General features: G+C 36.4%; 3 protein-coding genes across 3 annotated transcripts; 1 reads left to right on the top strand and 2 right to left on the bottom strand.

Annotated features, from left to right (window-relative positions):
* Positions 1-33: 33 nt before the first annotated feature.
* LOC113670264 (protein FAM204A) lies at positions 34-8,497 on the top strand. The gene is made up of 5 exons (XM_027186412.2): positions 34-294; positions 1,377-1,470; positions 3,905-4,019; positions 4,841-4,952; positions 6,777-8,497. The coding sequence occupies exons 1-5, from the start codon at positions 121-123 to the stop codon at positions 7,014-7,016; spliced, it is 735 nt and encodes a 244-aa protein (XP_027042213.2). The 5' UTR covers positions 34-120; the 3' UTR covers positions 7,017-8,497.
* A 1,862-nt stretch (positions 8,498-10,359) lies between these two features.
* Positions 10,360-11,328, bottom strand: LOC113668175 (protein phosphatase 1 regulatory subunit 3B). Its single transcript, XM_027184087.2, has one exon. It carries the CDS (start codon positions 11,182-11,184, stop codon positions 10,513-10,515), a length of 672 nt encoding a protein of 223 aa, XP_027039888.2. The 5' UTR covers positions 11,185-11,328; the 3' UTR covers positions 10,360-10,512.
* Positions 11,329-12,889: 1,561 nt separating this feature from the next.
* Positions 12,890-18,615, bottom strand: LOC113670514 (DNA replication complex GINS protein SLD5). The gene is made up of 8 exons (XM_027186705.2): positions 18,377-18,615; positions 17,424-17,510; positions 15,393-15,452; positions 15,175-15,228; positions 14,993-15,090; positions 14,734-14,822; positions 13,951-14,026; positions 12,890-13,755 (listed from the first exon to the last, which is right to left on the bottom strand). Exons 1-8 carry the CDS (start codon positions 18,488-18,490, stop codon positions 13,659-13,661), a joined length of 675 nt encoding a protein of 224 aa, XP_027042506.2. The 5' UTR covers positions 18,491-18,615; the 3' UTR covers positions 12,890-13,658.
* Between the last annotated feature and the right edge of the window lie 66 nt (positions 18,616-18,681).

Below are 18,681 nucleotides of genomic sequence, written 5' to 3'. Positions count from 1 at the left end.
TCTCGCGTGCTCGCGCGAGAGTACCCGCTCGAGCTCAAGGTCATTTTGCCTCCTTGTCAGCGGTATATTTACCAAATTGTATGTCATTACTTGGCAAGTACGTTGTTTATATGACAATGAATGTACTCTACGTATTTGATTTCAAAATGGCAGGATGTGATAAAGGTACTTGATGATTTTGTTGTGTGTAATATGTATGCCGCCGTTCCTCCGCCAGAGCAATCGATTCCTGAAAGCAGTACGAGCAAAGAAAAAGAAGGTTCTCCGCGTGGGATATCAGAAGAAACGTGGCAGGTATAAAGTATATATCTATTAATAGATATAGATTTGTTTACAATTGCATTGCTTGGTCGGTGTCGTTGGTCTATGGTATCATTGAATTCTTTGAATTTTTCTCGTCAATTTTTGGCATGTATATTGTTACGGATAATAAAGCAGGTCCACATCAGCTTGCTCTTTGGATTCTGTGCTGCGATGCTCTACCACATAGCTACAGAGACTCCATGGTAAGCAAGGCTCATTATGAAGTTCATTTATGTGACACGCATCCTGCATACTGCTAGAATCAGCAATATTGATAGTGTAATGTTTCTTTAACAAGCTTAAAACTTACCATCTTTCTTATTCCACATGTATTTACAAAACTCGACACTATCAACATTGCTGGTCCTAGCAGTATGCAGGATGTTTGACATATTTATTATATACTCAACAAAATATCGCGTTTCTGATTGGTCAATGATGAATGCATAAATAGGTTATAGAGTGCAATAGAGGTTATAGAGTGCAATACGGAGAAGTTGCCATGGAAACACCGATGGAGTAATTTTGTCGAGAATATAATAAATAAAAAATCGTATGAACCTGCTCGTGCATTTCGTGATTTATGGTCACTCGTGATGTTTTGAAAGTTCTCAAATTACACTCGCCTACGGCTCGTGCAATTTTGAGAACTTTCAAAACATCACTCGTGCCCATAAATCACGAAATGCACTCGCGTTCATACGATTTCCTACACATATGAACTTCGTAATGGTCCTTACCATGGAGTCTCTGTGCCTCATTGGTAGAGCATCGGAGAGTGGAATCCAGGTCTGAAGTTCAGTTCCTCTTGGGGACTCAGAATTTTTTCTTTGTCCCGTGCTTGTAACAAGATGATAGACATCTTTCTCTGTCTAGAACTTATTTGACATTGTTTTCTTAGGAATAGTTATTTGATATTAATGGGATCTTACAACACTCTGTATGTAAGCTGGCCTTCTAATTTCTAATCCACATTTCAAGCAAAAAGGTATTTTTAAACCCATCACTTTCTGATTATTTTTCTATTTTTGATGATACTCTGTTGAACATCATATTTTTTCTTAAAACTTCAGAAATTTCAGCAGTTGAGGGAGCGTAGACTGCAATGTTGTAAAGTTTCAACAGATAAGAGGGTTAAAGAACTTAAGAAGAAAGCAACAAAGTCAGGTGAATTTTAACAAAAGAAAAATTAAAATTTTTTCAGTAGAAACAGAGATACTTGCATTGGGAGCTTCAACAGATGGAATATTTATAATCACCTGAAAAGAAATAATTATTTGTTTGAAATGACACATTTATCAACAGATTGTATTGCCCTTAACTCTTTATCCTCTTGATTCCAACATCAATGAAGGTATTTGGGGAATTATCCCATACTAAAGAAGGTCTTGGTTATTAAAAAAGTTATTTTTGTCAGCACATCAAGCAATGTAAAGAAAATAGGAGAATATGTGTACAAATGTTAGGGTATAGAGGATTAAAAGTGTATTCTTATTCAAGAAAGAGATCATCAATTTGAACCTGCAATCAGAATACTTCACATCTTCCTTGTTTTTCTAATTTTCCCCTTGAACAGCATCAACTCCTATTTTACAAATTTTTCCATGAGTATAAAATGTCAATTGCTGATGCGATATTTATTCTTATCAATAGTGATTTCGTAAAACTTTTGACAATAAATTTGAAGGGTAAAAAACAATGTTTCAACCAAACTTTGGTCATTTTCAAGTGAATAATAAGAATTTCACATAAATATATAATTTATTATATGCATGTAAGAAGTGTAAAATTTTTTGGAGGTGTAAATGGACAATAAGAACATACAAGGAGAAGAAATAATAAGAAGCTAATTACAAACCAATTTAAAAATAAAAATAAAAATTAAAACCTACTTAAAAACCTTTGCACAAATTGAGTCTGACTGCACATTGAGAGCAGGTCTCAGTTCTTGAATAAAAAACACTTTATAAAGTAGACAGTGAAATTTGTTTGTATACTTCTTTAAAACAGTAAAATTCTTTGTAAGATCCCTTGGGGTCAAAGAATGCTTGTCACAAAAATCAATCGGTGAAGTGGGGTTTCTGTGTTTCTGTGTTCTTGAACACATTGGTGCAGATGGCAGTGCGTAAAACCAACATAAACTGCATCGCACAGGTCACATTTAAATTTGTAAACAAGGCACTGTTGGTTCACAACCTGTGGCTTCGCTTCTTGTAACTTGAGATCTTGTACGATCTTCTGGCTTACAAATACAGGCTGTATTGGTTGTGTGGATCTTCTAACTTAAATCTCTAAGTTGGATGCGTACAATATCAGCTGAGACCTGATCTTTAAATGGTAGGACAACACAAATGGGGTCTGTTTGATTGCTGATAGTTGGTGAGGAAACAGGTTGATTAGATGCTTTGGTGGCAATAAAACATGAGAAAAAAAGAGTTGACAAGTTTGTCAGGATATTTTAGTCCAAAAAACAATAATTTCAGTGAATCACATTCTTCAGAGAAGTAACACCAATTCAATGAAAGTTGAAATACAAGTCATGATCAAGCATAGTTTTTAGTAACCTGTTTTTGTATTGTTCTACTACATGGCTCTTGTAATGCAGCAGGAGGCCAGTGTTTGTGGGTTTAATGAACACCTTAGTCTCAGCACATGAGTGTTTGTTGAGCAGCTGGGTACTCAAAAAAGGAAGTATGCTTATACTCTCTGTCTCCATGGTAAACTTAATAGAAGAATGGCACAGGTATAAAATCTCAAGGAAATTGACTGCTGATGTTATGTCTGGCATGATAGTCAGTATGTCATCCACATATCTCCTGTAGTATGTGGGCATCTTGCCTTCACGCTTCGAAGTATCCTCATTATATTTATTCAAATAATATTCTGTATGAGAAAGGTTATGTTCATGTGTAAAAGACACAATTTACATAACAGTCGAAGTAAATTTCTAGAATGATTTTATTACACTTTACATCCATTTTTAATCCAATTCTGTAAGAAGAAATAAACAACAAATAAATGTTTTTTTAAGATTAACTCTTTAACTCCCATGAGTGACCAAGACAGAATTTCTCTTTACAATATCAATACAATATCAAGCAGACAATTGATGAGAATAAAGAAAAATATCAGTCAAAGTATCATTAGCTGATCCAATACCAAGTTCTCAAAACTAACATCACAAGAACTGTATGGCAGACAATAAGGAGAATTAATGATGAAATCTTGAGAGTTAAAGGGTTAAGACAGTATTATCTTGCTATTAACCCTTTACACCCTAACATCAGTATGCATATTCTCCAGATCATTCTCTATAGATTTCCCTAGGTGCTGACATGGAGAATTGGGTTGAAAATTAAGATCTGCTCTTGACTAGTTAATTATCATCTCCATCATTCTTATAACTATTATTGGAAGATATTGTGTGGAGAAAGTAGATGCTAGTCACTCTAAAGGGTCAAATGGTTAAGTGGTACATAGAGGTGAGAGGAATAACTTGGCCATTATGTCATTGTTGCACAGGAAACTACTTGTAAACCAATTTTTGTGGGGATAAAAATAATTAAAGAGTCTCATTCTTAATTTGTTCTATTCAAATAAGTTTTGGATAACTTCACAAGTGATGAAGAAGTTGCAGAGCTTCGCAACCAAGGGGTGATCTTTAAACAGGCCAACAACAAAAGCAGACCAACTGAATTCTCACACAAGCAAGAGAAGTAAGTTACAGAAATATTATTATTTAGATATTTCTGTTGTTGTTGTTATTGTCAATAAAAACTTGCTAAAATACTATTTTCTGTGGTTTTGTCCTAACATGAATAGTAAAATGATATCAACAAATTGTAGAAGAACAGGTTTTTAGAAAGGGTTAAACCCCTTTGAAATCTAGAGGTTGGAAAATACTGTTTGTTTTATTAGATATTTCTTAAACAAAATCAACTTGGATGATACCTCCCCTGGCATATCCTTTAAAGTGCAGTACTGTTCCATGCTTCTACACCAGCCACCTTCCCTTGCATGGGAAAGAAGCATCTGCTGGGAAATATTTAAAATACATTAAGAAAAAAATTGCCACAGCTTTTGCTAAGGGTTAAAAATTTTTAAAATGTTTTCACTAAAAACAGGAAGGAGGATTCAAACTCTTATTCAAAATAGTTTAGAGTACAGGTAAATCTATGGAACAGTGATACACCAATCATACAAATAATCTGGTGTTACCAGTATTGTATTCTTAAGCATTTAAATGTGATTCAGCTTCATAGTAATCTGACATAAAAATTATTTGAATTTTGGCTGGAAAAAAGCATTAAACACAGAATCCTACAAATATTTATAATTTTCAGGGGTGTAATCAGGGGTGTAATGTGCATTCTCATGTAGTATGCACCAACAAAAAAGTTGTTGAAATCCACGCATCTCCAGAGCTTTTTCATAATATAATGTAATGTAAGAGAATAGTCTTTTCAAAGGTCAGCCTCTGTAAAGATTAGGATTTCTTATGAATTTGTCGAACATGTTCCTTTTGTTAAATTCACAGAATCAAAAAGAAAAAGGGTGATGAGAAAAGATGGAATGAACTTCAACAATATTTAAATTCAGCTGTACATTCAGAAGAGCATGAAATGGATCACACAAAACACATACCAAAGGTAATTTTAATTAGTGTTACTCAAATTTTTATGTACACCTATTTTGAAAATTTTATAGCATTACCAGCCCTAGCAGTTTATTAGGAACATAGGCATGCATAGCATGTAAGAATTTTTTTTTTGCTAGGTCACTTTGTGTTCCTAGTGTTTTCATAACTATCAAAAGAATGAAAATATCCCATTACTTCACTTCAAGAGAAAGAGAAAAAACATAATATATCAAAACTCATGCAGGTATTTTGTGGTCTCTATTTTGTCTCTATTGTCCAATTACTTCTGAGCAAAAATAAAATGCCTACTGTAGTCTCCTTCGCAGCCATTGTTTGGTCTCATCATGCAATGCCCTCTATTCCCTGTTGGATGATGAGACCAAATAACGGTTGCAAAAGAGACTATGCTTACAGCCACTCCTCAAAAAGAAAGAAAATCAAAATTATTTGTCTGCAGTTAGTCACCTCAAAAATATAATTCCACATAATTCTACTGGAAAAAGCAGACTGAAACTGTTGAATCTCCAGAAGACCCTAACCAAAGATATATTGTGATCTTGTATGAGGGAAGATACACTGAGCAAGAGAAAAGGATAATACTTCAAAGAGGGCTCCTTGATCAGTTGTTGCCTATCTGGACTTTGCCCTCCTTGTGTGAAATATGTGATAAAATGCAAGTTGTTTACGAGAAATTAACATGCAATTGGGTTAATTCCAAGGTAGCTTAAAGGCAATTTTATTCACATTAGTGAAAATGTGTGAGAATGCATGAAAAATTCACTATTAGTTGTCTAAAGTTGTCTCACAACAATGCCTCACAATAATGATAACGATTTTCTATATTATTGAGACGATTTTAATATATTTTTATTCCTTAGGTTTTAGTTTAAATGCATGACCCCATAAGCGGCAACGCTTTAATCACCATCGTGTTGAAATAAAAGTTGTTGTATTGTATTGTGTAAAGTTTCATGAGAATTTTTTTCAGTGGTGTTGGATAATATGGTTAGAATACGAGATAAAATGCAGGTTGCTATCAAGGAAATGACATGTGATGGAGCGAAGTCTAATGTGGCAAAATAGAATTTGATTGGTAGAATACAATTCAAGCACTTGAAAAATTGCCTAATGTTCATGTAGTGCAATGATTGGGTAGTTTCTGATTGGACTTTGGATGCTGTTTTCACAGTGTGTGATGAAATGTAAGTTGTTTGGCATGTGCATTGTGAGAAAAGGAGTGGAAAAAACATGTTTTAACTTTAAGATTATGCAATGAAAATAAACACAAACCTTACTTATTCAGATAAATCTCGACCTCATTCGATGAGGCTCTTGCATAGGCCACAATCATAACACTCATCAAATGAGCCCAAAATTTCTGGTTAATGTCATTTTTTGTGCCCAGCCCCCTGATTCCATGGCATCATTTACAAGAAAGCAATACCCAAATACTGTGATTGGTGCATGATATCCAAATGCTGCGATATGATTGGTGCAAGATATATACCCTAATGTGGCAATCTGATTGGTACAAGATACATACCCCAATGTAGCAATTTGATCCATGCAAGATATATAACCTAATGCAGTGATGTGATTGGTGTGGGTAACATACCACTCTACATGCTAACATAGTTATTTTTTTAATTAAAAAAATAACTCAATAAATTGTATCTAAATCCAATAAGTGAAGGAGAATGCTTGAAATAAACACAAGGCCATAGATTTTGAGTGCTTGCTAAAGATGGGACCTCAACATACAATTATTTGCTTTGATTTTTTTTCAACCACTCTTATTAAACACTACATTTAACTCTTATTTTTGGCTTTTCAGGATGAAATTGAAAGAAATTTGGAGGTTGCACTTAAAGAGAAGAAGTTTGAACTTTCAGAAAAACTGAACAAGCAACTTATGGAACATGACTTTGCATTAAAAGTTGCTCAAGCTGTTGAATGTAGAGACTATTCAAAGAGAAAAGCTGCTGAGGATGAAAAAGCTAAAAAGAGAAAACGATCAAAACCTCATTGGGCATTTGAACAAAAGGCAAGATGGGAAAGCAAAGGAAACATGTAGAAATGAAGTACAGTCTAGGTTGAAGCAGAAATGGAGCCAGATAAGGCTCCATTTTTTGTGACTGTTTCATGTCACAGAAGTTTGAGGTAACCAGCCTTGGTGAATGAGGATGAAGCTGCAATTGACTGAGAATAACATGGAATCAATGCACATGTACCTGTGAGCATATCTGATTTGAATCCACCCATCAAAGGCCAAGCTCAGGCAAACTTAATTATTGCAAAGGGGGGCCTTGATCCTATTTTTAATGCACAAATTTTAGAAAAATTGCACATCAGGTATATTTTAAACAGCATTCCATGCATCAAAAGTAAAAAGGGAAAACCTCAAAAATCTCATGCAACATGAAAGAAAAACTTTATGGGCCTATTGTTTTTCCGGAGGCATTCATGCCTCTCACTGGTTCATAAATTCACAATTCAAATTCATCTTCCAGTAAAATTCACTTGTCACATATAAATTTTGGTGTTGATCTTGTATGACATGTAAACCCATTTGCCACCCAGTTGAAGTCTATCAGTGAAACAAGGCTAAAGCACAGTCAGCTATGACATAGAATTAGAAACAATTGTAGAGATCTGTCAAACTTTAATAAAAGAAAATTTGTTCTGTGCAATAGTGAACCATCTTCATTAACTTCTTATGCTGCTCATTGTCCAGCGTGGTTAAGATATGGGAAAAGATTGTGGCTGAGCCAATGAGCTGCTTGGTGCAAAAGCTCAAGGGGAAGGGGTAGGGTAGAAAATTCCTCACATCTTACCAGCTTAGATGTCCAAAATCTAAGCAGCAGGAACATTAACTCTTGAGATATTGCCTGTGGAACTAAGCATAATATTATGTTACTAGCTTCCAACATGCAGGGTTACACATTGCAGGCCTGTCAGAATTCTGGGGCATATTTAGGACAGAGAATAGTTGCTAGATTGTTTTTGAGGCTGATGAAGTTCTGCTTTGCTGAGTAATGAACTTAACAATGGTAGTTATAAAATAAACAAGGCTTTTCATTCCATCACATAAAGATGACTGTGTTTGTTGTATGCCTATAACAGATTGAGCAGTTTCATGAATAACAGTACATATGGTTTTTTCTTTACATTGAAGCTTAAGAATGTGCATTTATGACAAATTGTTAAGTTAACTTTGTACACTTTTCAAGAAGTCGTGATCATGTCATAGCTGACTGACTTTCAATAGTATTTCATTGTACCTTTATTAAAATAACATTGGAATACCCAGTGGATTTTAGCCTCTGGGGAATACATCCTTTGTTCTTAATCTTACTGACTTTGTTAGGGATTAATTTGACAGTCTGAAAACAAACAAACGAAACAAAGCTCATGGATATCTTTATTAGATAAATTTGCATTTCTTTCATTCCTTATTCTTGGGTAGGAATCCAATATCTTACCAAGATGTTCACAAACAGAAAGCTTGATATTGATTTAAGATACTCTTAAAATTAAAGAATTTGATCAGCATCATTAGTTTTATTTTCTTTCTTACTGGTATTTCATGGAATGACGTCAATGCAAATGTTCATAAGCGTAACCCACATTGAGGAAAGAAGCAACAGGAAATATTAGTAACCGTGAACAAGAAGTGAGAACCAGAATGTGGTCATGTGCAGATGTATCCCTACTCCTTGGTAAAACCTTTTCTGGAGAACAATCTTGGTTACACCTCTCTCTCTTTCCCTCTTTAAGTATTGCCCATCACAACAATGATACTTATGATCTTCAGTAGATTAGCAATATTTACTCTGATCTATTGTTCTTATACAAGATGTTTTACTTTGTGGTGTATCTATTTGAACTTTTAGAGTTAACTTTCACTCTGGCTCTGTAACATTATATCCCTGGTGTATTGCACCATTAGTAAATATTATGCCACTAAATAAAGAGTATGCGAAGACTTCTGTATGTTACATGTAGGTCACTGTAGGATGTTACAGTGGATTTGCTTCGCTTCATCTCCATGTTTCCTTTAGTTTCAAGCATGACAGCCCTTGTTTATTAATGCAAAAACTTTTTTGCCATATGGGTTTCTTCTACTCTGGGTTGTCAGTGCTCGACTGTGGACAACTTCTACTCATGAATAAAAATAAATCTTCACAAAACCTTTCTGTCTATTTGGAATCCTTATGCTATTTTTACCTCAACAGGCTGACTTAATTGCTAAACTAAGCTGAATAACATCAAACCAAGCGCATTGATATTGTTTATCTGTTTGGAAATAACAAAGCACGTACTGGATATTTGTATTCCTGAGGTCATGTCAATTTGTCAATGTTTGATACTTAAGTTTCAGCTTTGTTATATTTTATCAGGAAGTGGCGTTTTGATAACTAATGATGTACATGAGAAAATTAGGTGCATCTGATTGGCTGAAAACAAGTGCATTTTTCATGTAACAAGAGCACAAAGTTGTAAGTTGAGTGAAACTACAAATAGCGCACATGTGCTGCTAAAATTTCGTCTGTCTTGCCTGTGATACGTTTTTCATGTAACCTGTCAAGTAATAAATTGCGCTATTCTTATGGGCTCCTCCAATTCTGCTGTCTCTACTTGTGAACACCACAATGCACTCAATATCATGTTGTTAACTGAACTTAATTCATGTGGCCATAAATGATGATGTAGGTGGTACTATTCTTGTTCATCCCTAATCTTCTTGAAATTTAACAAGCAATAATGGGAAACCTCAAGGGTGGATGTAGACTTCTGGTAACCAGCTTTGTTAGTTACTAAGGGTGTATGTGTCAGTGGGGACAAATTTTGCAGTTCTGCTGCAAGAGCCATTAGATATCAATCAGCAGACTTTGGCTTTTCTGTCAGTCTATTGCACCTTTTGCTTTATGGTAAATTTCAAAATGGAACACAGAGAATAAGGTTTGTGTATCATGTGTGATCAAAATGGGAGGCTGCTATCTTATGATTACCCTTTGGCAGAAAAATTAAAAGAAATTGTGTCAATCTATTGACTGCCCAACAACCTCAAAATTCACCAGTACGCTTGAGCACATATCATGCCCTTGAGCTACCTCATACTGGCCCAACTACAGATCACGCTTGCACTAATACAAACATTCAGAGTCAAATGTTCGAAACGATTAATTTACTTTATCTCTCCGTTTACATAACCAATTATGAAATAAATAAGATGCCAACTCGACTTTGAATACACAATGATCTATACACGAGTACAAAATTCTTTAATCGTTAGCAACGTACGATGTTGTTACGAAGACAACTCAACTTACGAGGCTTGACTTTCCCCTTGAAAAATTAAAAATGACTATACTGACCAAATGATGCCAGTAAAAAAATTCAAACTCTCAATAATATTAAGTTTGAAGAAGTTCAAACAACTTCTGCCAAAATAAGCATCATGAAACTTATTGATGCTATAAGACGAGGGTTAGAGTTCGATTCCAAGTCCTTTCTAAGAAGTTCTCGCTAAAATCTAATTTCAACTTGACACTTTTCAATCTTTCATTTCAAAATCCAAGGCCCACATATCTGTATTGGATATGCCCATAAACGTTCAAACTACTGTTATTATTATAAACCCACTCTCGAGATTTCCACTGGTTCGGTGAATAGCACATAACACGATAATTGTCTCCACTATTATTGTCCCAAAATTCTACTCCTAGTACCTTGTAGCACACGGCAAACTCCAGTTTGCAGTCTTTGATAAGAGTTGTCGGTATAGCTATTTCAAATGAGAAAGTATCTGTGATTCCATTGTAAGAGCCATGTACATAATTACCCACTACATCACGAAAACTTGACCAGCCATCGATCGTGTACCGCACTGTAATTCTTTTCTCGTACGCCAGATTCCGAACTTTCACTGTTCCAAAGACCCCAAAGTTCCGCAGAACAATATTTTCTAGGGAAACGTTAAGGCTGTTAAGTCTTTCACTGAAGTCTCTTTTTTCTACTGGTTGTAAAAAATTTAATAGTTTAGCTTTCTCTTCGCATCTTCGCTGTTGAGGTAATTTCGTTCTCGTAGGAGGTTGCGGTAAATAAAATATGGATACGAGAGCAAGTCCCATTGAATCTGCAAAATGCACTCTTTTATCCTTTTTTACAAGCTCCGAGTCACTTTTTCTGCAAGAACCTAATTTAACCACACATGATTTCAAAGACTGAGTTGGAGGCATTTTTCCTCGTGTACCACCGTGTAGTATTAAAAAAAATTATCCACTATTAGAGGAGGCCAAGAGTTTCCCACACAATTATTACAGGGGAATTTGTAATAACGTACACAGTTTTCTCTGGCTCAATTCGAACGACAGCTGTGAAACTCTGCAACCGGCAAGAATGGGCTCTGCGCAGAATATGTCCTAATTTAAACGAGCCCTAAATATCTTACGTTTCATTACAGTAGTGTTTGAGTTTGTTTACTAGTCAGTATCCTTTCACGTGAACATTGTCGAACAAATTAAAAGCGACCAATCGCAGTGAACTTCCTCTCCACACGCACACGTGAAATTTGCGTGATGACTTATTGTACAAGGAAATTTCGTGCGTGAAACTAGAAACTATGTCCTTAGTCACTCTTCCGGTAACGCTTTGTTCTCGCTCTCTAATGAATATACCACTAGGAATTCGTCGACAGTGTGTTAAGTAATATTATATGCTGTCAATGTTTGACTCTCATTCCTCTTAAATTCCGACTTATCGGCGAATCTTGCTATGCGATTTTAAAGTCGTCAAATGTTTTTCGTACTTTCCTGCATTTTTTTCGCGATCTTTCATCGTCGATGTCACCAACATGTCCAGTTACAACTACATCACGTGCTCGTAAATACGGTGGTACCATATAACCACGTGCACTTTCATTTGCTCTAATTTTCCCTCATAGTTCTACTTCCACACGAAAAGCTTGTTAAAGACCATTTGAACAAAAACATATTTTGTAAACATAAATATTATTGCGACAGGAACGCCATTTACGACCTTTCTCGGGGTGGTCGGAATTGGTTACGTAAGGGCAGATGTGAGGGAATGAAGTTATATAACCAAGGTGGCACCGTGATGCTGTGCGTGATGCCATAAGGAAGTCTAGATAGTTTCTCATCGCTGTTTCAGTAACGAAATAAATGAAAACCAGTTTAATACCAATTAAGTGCGTCTTCAAAAGGGACCACACCAACATTAGACGCTAAATAAATTGTGCGTCTTCAAAAGGGACCACACTATCAGATGCTAAATAAATAGTTCGGTCACGCTAAGCCAATTTGCGTGCGGGGATGTCAAAAGGGGGTCAATACCTCCTCGATTGGTCACTAGAGGGTCTCAAATCCTGTGTTACACGTTCTTTCAGCAACACACATGAAACGTTTCATCAGGTCACAACATATCGCAAAATAGCTGAGTGAACGTGATTTTGATAATGCGACGCATGATTCGTGGTCAAAATTTTTCGCAGAATGCTCACAGGTTCTTAGCAGCTCTTGTTAACTGATGACGATGTAGCGCAAAGTTCTATGCCAGGACTGTCCGACCTGACTTTTCCGATCTCAAACTGTTTGTAAATCGGACGGGCCAAATTGTACATTAGGTAAAAACACTTAGACCAAGCTAAGAAACAAAATCAAGGAAAGAACAATTGAGTACGAAGGTTGCCTATTACTCTATATATATAACTAACTGCAGACAGTACTGTTTCGGCCTTCTGGGCCTCATCAGTGCAGTGCTGATGCTAGGATGGGGGTAAGACCATATAGCCACCCCAAGTGATCTCACATATGTGGGATCATCTAAGCCATGCCAGAGTGCTCAAACTAGAAAAACTAGTGAGCATGCATACATACACTGCGGAGTTTTTGTAGTTTACGTCAAAATTCAATGATAATCGCGTTCGAAATTTAAAACCTAAGAACTCTATTGGACGCTTTTGAAATTAGTTCCACTCAGCCATACTGATGTTAATTAGTACAAAAACTTTTGTATAAATTTACCAAAGTTTCCGTTCTTGTAATAACTACATCAAAGTGCTATATTTTCCACAATTCGGTCAAAATTCGCTGGTTGAATAATAAAGGAGATCAGCTATATCTTGCAAAATAATACTACAAAAATTCGCACGTTGCGACAAGCAGAAAAAAACGACATTCTTGAGCCGAAGAAAAAAGGGAGACACTCTCCCTAAATATGCAATATGGGTTTCAACACCTCTATCTCATCTCAGGTGTTGGAGAGCAGCAAAACTTTTGGTCTAAGTTGCACGCAATCTCTCTCTCCATAGGATTGTTGCAAAGGGCACTACGTTGTACAGGAATGGAGAGTCTGGCGAGCAAAGATTTTTAACTCCAGTGACCAAAAAGAATTGAAGTATTGATGAGTCTTCTCTCTTTCAAAGAAAGAAAAAACCGTTTTCACTTGTAATAAAGAAAACAGTAGTTATACTGTAATAAGGCGTCGAGGGAAACTTGCTTGAAAATAGGAATTGAGGAAAGTGAATAAAATTTCGCTCATGAATTTTCTTACGCGAAGCCTCTCGGCTATCCAGTTCCCTCAAGCAACCTACAAAGTTAAAATCGCAGCCGAAAATCTTTTGTCTGCAATCACTGTTTGTAAACATTAAACATCTCAGTCAAAGTAGACAGACAAAACACAGTTCATCCAAGTATCACAGAAGAGATACGGATCCATTGGTGAGAAGTGGTGCTACAGCGCTGTAACGCATGATATATTGTGCTCTGTCCTCTAAGTCAATGGGTTCCTCACTATGAAAACAAGCAAAGGAAGGTAACAATAGTGAGTGTAAGATCAATAGCAGAACGAGGTCACGGAATTTGAATCCATTTTGCAACTGCAGATGAATTAGTAAGAGAATACATGAAATTTGAATACAGTCGATCTTCAAGACTGAAGTAGACCTACAAGTCGCACAAAGTTAGGGTTGCACTAATAATACTCACTCAGGATCTATCATGATTTGTTCCTGATTTTCCAGAACCTTTAAAAACACATATTTGTCCATGTTTGGCCGTGGAACTGAAAAGAAATTCATTTGATAAAAATCACTCTTTGCCCCACATGGTGACAACTATATTTGAAGGGTCATACACTAAAGGTGATTTTCAACTGTTGCAAGAAATAATATAGGCATTGAACAGCGTCCTAACATCAGTGCAACAAGAAATTTGCCACCTTTTCCTTTAACACAGCTTCAAACTTTTCCATTATAATCTAACCTTTATTATTTCATGACCCAATGCTGTCATGTCTCTTCTTATTTTTCCTTTTTAACTACTTGAAACTTTTGACCAACTATACTGTTGAATAATTGATATTTTTTTCACATGGAAGGCTACCATAGCAACACTACAGACTCTAACAAAAAAGCCCTTGTATGTTAGTAGGCTGTGCTTTTCACTTAAAAGTGAATTTAGTGACCTCAGTAAATTCATTACCAAAGTACAATCAGTATAATAAAATCTTTTTTTGCAAAATTAAGATAGCTTTAAGCCTATGACACACTACAATGTGTCATAAGGACTAGAGGTTAGTTTCAATTCATTAGCAGATTGCAGAAAGTAAAAAATATGGTTTAATTGATCCATTAAAAACATATGTGCTAAGACAATAAGAAAAACGTTTTGGGACTCTTTGTCCTCTTTAACAAAACAACAGCTCTTCAACTTAACAGTATCTTAATAGTGAGCCCTAAGTGGAAGCTCCCTTTTAATATTCATACTCACCTGCTTTCTTTCTATCAATATTCTGCATGTTGGCTGGCATGTGTTGCAATGCCAATGATTTCAACAGACCTTCCATGTTGTCTGCATATCTTTAAAAACAAAAATTAAATTTATTTGTTGAGAAGCATTTTTTTAGCTTAGTTTAACACTTTTACACTTAAAAGAAATACCTCAGCATTGTTTAAGTTAAACTGCAAAATAATCAAATCCACAACCCAGAGATGTCTACTATTTAAAGCGAGATAGCCAGTTGACTCACTCCTTGGCATACTGAAGTTCTTCTGGAGACAAACATGAGGGTTCATTTTCTTCTCTTGCTGCTTCCTGTTCAAGCACATGGACAACATGCTTTTCAATCTAGAAGATAAAATTTCACAACATAGTGAAGCTTGAAAACAACAGCAAAAACTTGAAATTGTGTGATAGTGATATAATACTTACCTTTTCTAACCTTGTTCTTGTGTAACTACTCAGTACAAATCGTATTCTGTCAATCTATGAAATAAAGCAAGAATAAGTCACATGTAGCTATAAACTGCTGTTCACAGCTTAAATAATTGATAACTTTGACAATGCAGAACAATTCAAAGTAGTTCACAGGCCACATTTTAGAGGCAATGTGAAGAGTGTTTTATTGTGTGAGAAAATATCAGTCTCACCTCTAATTTATGCAATGATGCTACAACATCTCCCTGCTTTATTTTCTTTAAATTTCCTTCCTGACACAAAAAAAAAAACTGATAAACTAAGGGGTAACATTAGTATTACTAAATAAAATTAAGTAATTGACTACAGTGCCAGTCCCCTTTATTATTTTAGGAATTTTCAATCCTTTTACCAGTTGAATTTTCAAGAATTCCAAGTGATTTAAGGCGGTGATAAGAGGTACTAAACAGTCACAGCTTTAATGGCTGATATGTGGATAGGAACTGATAACAGAAGTGAGCAAAGTCAAATTAGACATAGTTTGAAGCTACACTGGTTTGCAGATTTAATGAATGTAACCGAAGAAGTTACAATTCATAGACCCAACGTTTCGACACTCCTGTCTAGTGCCTTCATCAGGGGTGATCTAAACGCTGCAACAAGAGGTCCTTTTATATGATCACCAATTAGCGGCCTTTTTTCTGACGAGGTGTAAATAGGCGTCAGGAAGCAGACTGCCATCGTCACGATTTAAAGGAGCGTGGGCGGAGTTAATGTGCCAAGCCTCCAAACAAAGGCGCTGGTGGTAACGCCGATTAGTGGTGATAATTTTAGAATTATCCCACCCAATTGTATGGTTGGTTAGGCAAGTATGCTCCGATAAAGCTGAATTTTCCTTTTTGCAAAGAACAACCGCTTTTTGGTGCTCTTTTAACCATGTACCAAACTGGCGTTTGGTCTGTCCGATGTATTCGTTGTCACAGTCATTGCTAGGAATAGAATAAATGGCGTCGGTTCGTTGTTCTTTTGTGATAGGATCCTTAGGTTTGGCGAAAATATGCCCCAAAGTCTGAAAAGGTTTTTGAGCAACTTTAACATTGTGGCTATTCAAAATTCTCTTGATGGGTTCAGTAACACCCTGTATGTAAGGAATAACAGCAAAACCAGTCGCTGGTTCCCTTTCATCAAGAGCGTTACTATTTGTAACTGGTTTTTGGCAGTTACGGAGAAAAGTTTTTGTATAGCCATTTGCCTTTAGGACATTGGAAACATATTTCCTCTCCTCAGCCTTTGAATCAAGTGATGATGGTAGACAGTCAGCCCTCCTAAGTAAAGTTTTGGCTACAGACTTCTTATGGCAAATAGGATGGTGAGAATCGAAAGCGAGGTATTGGTCGGTGTGGGTGGGTTTACGGTAGACACTTGTCTCTAAATTACCCTGAACCCCTCTGGACACATCTAAATCAAGAAAGGGCAAATGTCTATCCTTTTCACGTTCAAGGGTGAATTGGATCGACGGCTCTACTGAATTCAAATGCAACAAGAGGCACTCTGCTTCATTTCCGGATACCGCAGAAATAACATCATCGACATATCGTTTCCAGAAAAAGGGTTTAACCGGTGAAGTGGCTAAGGCCCTTTGTTCCACGTCTTCCATTACCATGTTAGCAATGACAGCAGAAACAGGCGAACCCATAGCTGTACCAAAAACTTGTTGATAGTATGTGCCGTTATATGTAAATTGCGTGGTTTTGAGGCAAAAAGACAGCAGATGAATAATATCCTCCACAGGCAAAGAAGTTCTTTGTCCTAGGGAAGCATCTTCTCTGAGTCTTTCCTCCGCAACCTTAACGGCAAGATCAACTGGGGTTTTAGTGAAGAGCGATTGCCGTGTGAACTTTAATATATCAAAGTCAAATTATTAGGTCTTTGAATATGAAAAGTATACATACCTCTTAACCATGTTCAAGGTCTGACCTGTAAGTTACAGACCAATTTTTTTCTGCTCTGATTTATGACCCAAGTGTAAAGCACACAAGCCATAAATCCCAGTAGAAAAAAATTAGGTTTTGTAACTTACAGTCAGTACACACCAAGAAAACTAGGTTAGTAGGAAATTTATTATATCTCTGAGGAACATTTCAACTTGAACAAAATTTTGAATTTACAGCCTGCTAAATTGACTTGTCAGAGCATAGCAACTAACTAAGAAATATAATAAGACATAACACAAACTAAAGTCAAATATTCATTTCTAAAATCACCATTTCTTTGATCTGATCCAGCATGCACTCTACAAGGTCTGCTTTGCTTTCCAAAAGCTCAGGAGCAAATTTTTCATTCATCCAGGCCTAGGAGATACAAAGTAGTGGTTACTGAAAGATCACTATAACTTCCTTGTGCCATAAATGCTCTGAAATGTCCACCTCTCTAAAGATTAAGGTTAACAAGAAATCCACTGCCTTGAAACCCTGAAATCTGACATTCCTTGCTGATTGAAGAGTTAGAGGTGATGGGTATTTTAAGGTTATTGTTAGTTGCCAGTAATTAAGAGTAAAGAACATTTGAGTATCTCAAGAGGGTTTCATGTTCACTCTCCATCATCTTCTAATGGGTTGATGACACACCATAATTTTTTTATCACCACCCCCACCCCCCTCCCCCCCCACCCCAAAGATGGCAAATTTTGGGCAAAGGGGATTCACCTAAAGAAAGCCAACAAGTTTAGACCCATCAAGTATTTTTTCAGAGGTGCTGGCAAAAAAAATGAACCATTCAAATTCTGGAGGAGGCGGGGGGATAAACAATGGGCGAGGCTTCCAATGAACCCCTTACATCAGTATGCACACAGTTATTTGGTTGTTTGCTGTGGTTCTTGCCTGACCAAATGTGTTGAAACGAATTATCTTAACACTGATTTTCGCGATGAATATAAAGGAGGTTTATATAGGAGCAAAGACATGTATTCGTTTCAAACAAAGCACGTGTAAAGAAATCACGAGGTGCATTGATTGTCTAAAGCCGCGGCGAGAGTTCGACTTCGTTGAAGAAACGGCCCAACTGGTATATACTGAAATTATGATCACGGTGTAAATTAAAATAAAGCAAAACCCACGATAAAGTTATGCTTCTGTTTAGGTGACAGTTTAGTCGTTAAAATCGAATCGGTCAGCCTTATCGATAAAAAAGGGGAAACAATTAATGAAATCGATCTTACATTTTCAAGTTGAACGAGAACCTCAGCGGCAGTAACTTCAATTTCTTCATCACTCTCGTCGGCTCCTGCAGTTTCCCCGCTCAGTAAGAAATCAGGTTCTTCCCTGTGATCCATCGAAATAAGACGGAGAGGTTGCTCTTCAAGTCTTTTACAATATACTTTTAATTGAAAAATGAAGAGAACTCACAAAAATTTTGCCATGATGGAAGCAAATTTGGCGCGAGAGGCACTAGTGCCCAGGCTGGTGCAGTCCGATGTGACCGAAATTGACTCAGTCTCAATTTAATAATGGCGTCGTTTAAGGA

This window comes from Pocillopora damicornis, chromosome 2 (genome assembly GCF_964200805.1).
Source record: "Pocillopora damicornis chromosome 2, jaPocDami1.2, whole genome shotgun sequence".
Taxonomy (NCBI): domain Eukaryota; kingdom Metazoa; phylum Cnidaria; class Anthozoa; order Scleractinia; family Pocilloporidae; genus Pocillopora; species Pocillopora damicornis.
Note: the sequence above shows the minus strand (reverse complement) of the source record. Positions and strands in the feature narration are given on the sequence as shown.

Excerpts from the sequence above, each read along its gene's own strand:
- LOC113670264 (XM_027186412.2), top strand. The coding sequence starts at position 121 with ATGTACTCTACGTATTTGATTTCAAAATGGCAGGATGTGATAAAGGTA. Across the intron at positions 1,471-3,904 it reads GAAGAAAGCAACAAAGTCAG|TTTTGGATAACTTCACAAGT; the intron begins GTGAATTTTAAC and ends TATTCAAATAAG. Across the intron at positions 4,953-6,776 it reads ACACAAAACACATACCAAAG|GATGAAATTGAAAGAAATTT; the intron begins GTAATTTTAATT and ends TTGGCTTTTCAG.
- LOC113668175 (XM_027184087.2), bottom strand. The coding sequence starts at position 11,184 with ATGCCTCCAACTCAGTCTTTGAAATCATGTGTGGTTAAATTAGGTTCT.
- LOC113670514 (XM_027186705.2), bottom strand. The coding sequence starts at position 18,490 with ATGGATCACAGGGAAGAACCTGATTTCTTACTGAGCGGGGAAACTGCA. Across the intron at positions 15,229-15,392 it reads CATCATTGCATAAATTAGAG|ATTGACAGAATACGATTTGT; the intron begins GTGAGACTGATA and ends TTTATTTCATAG. Across the intron at positions 14,823-14,992 it reads GAACTTCAGTATGCCAAGGA|ATATGCAGACAACATGGAAG; the intron begins GTGAGTCAACTG and ends TTGTTTTTAAAG.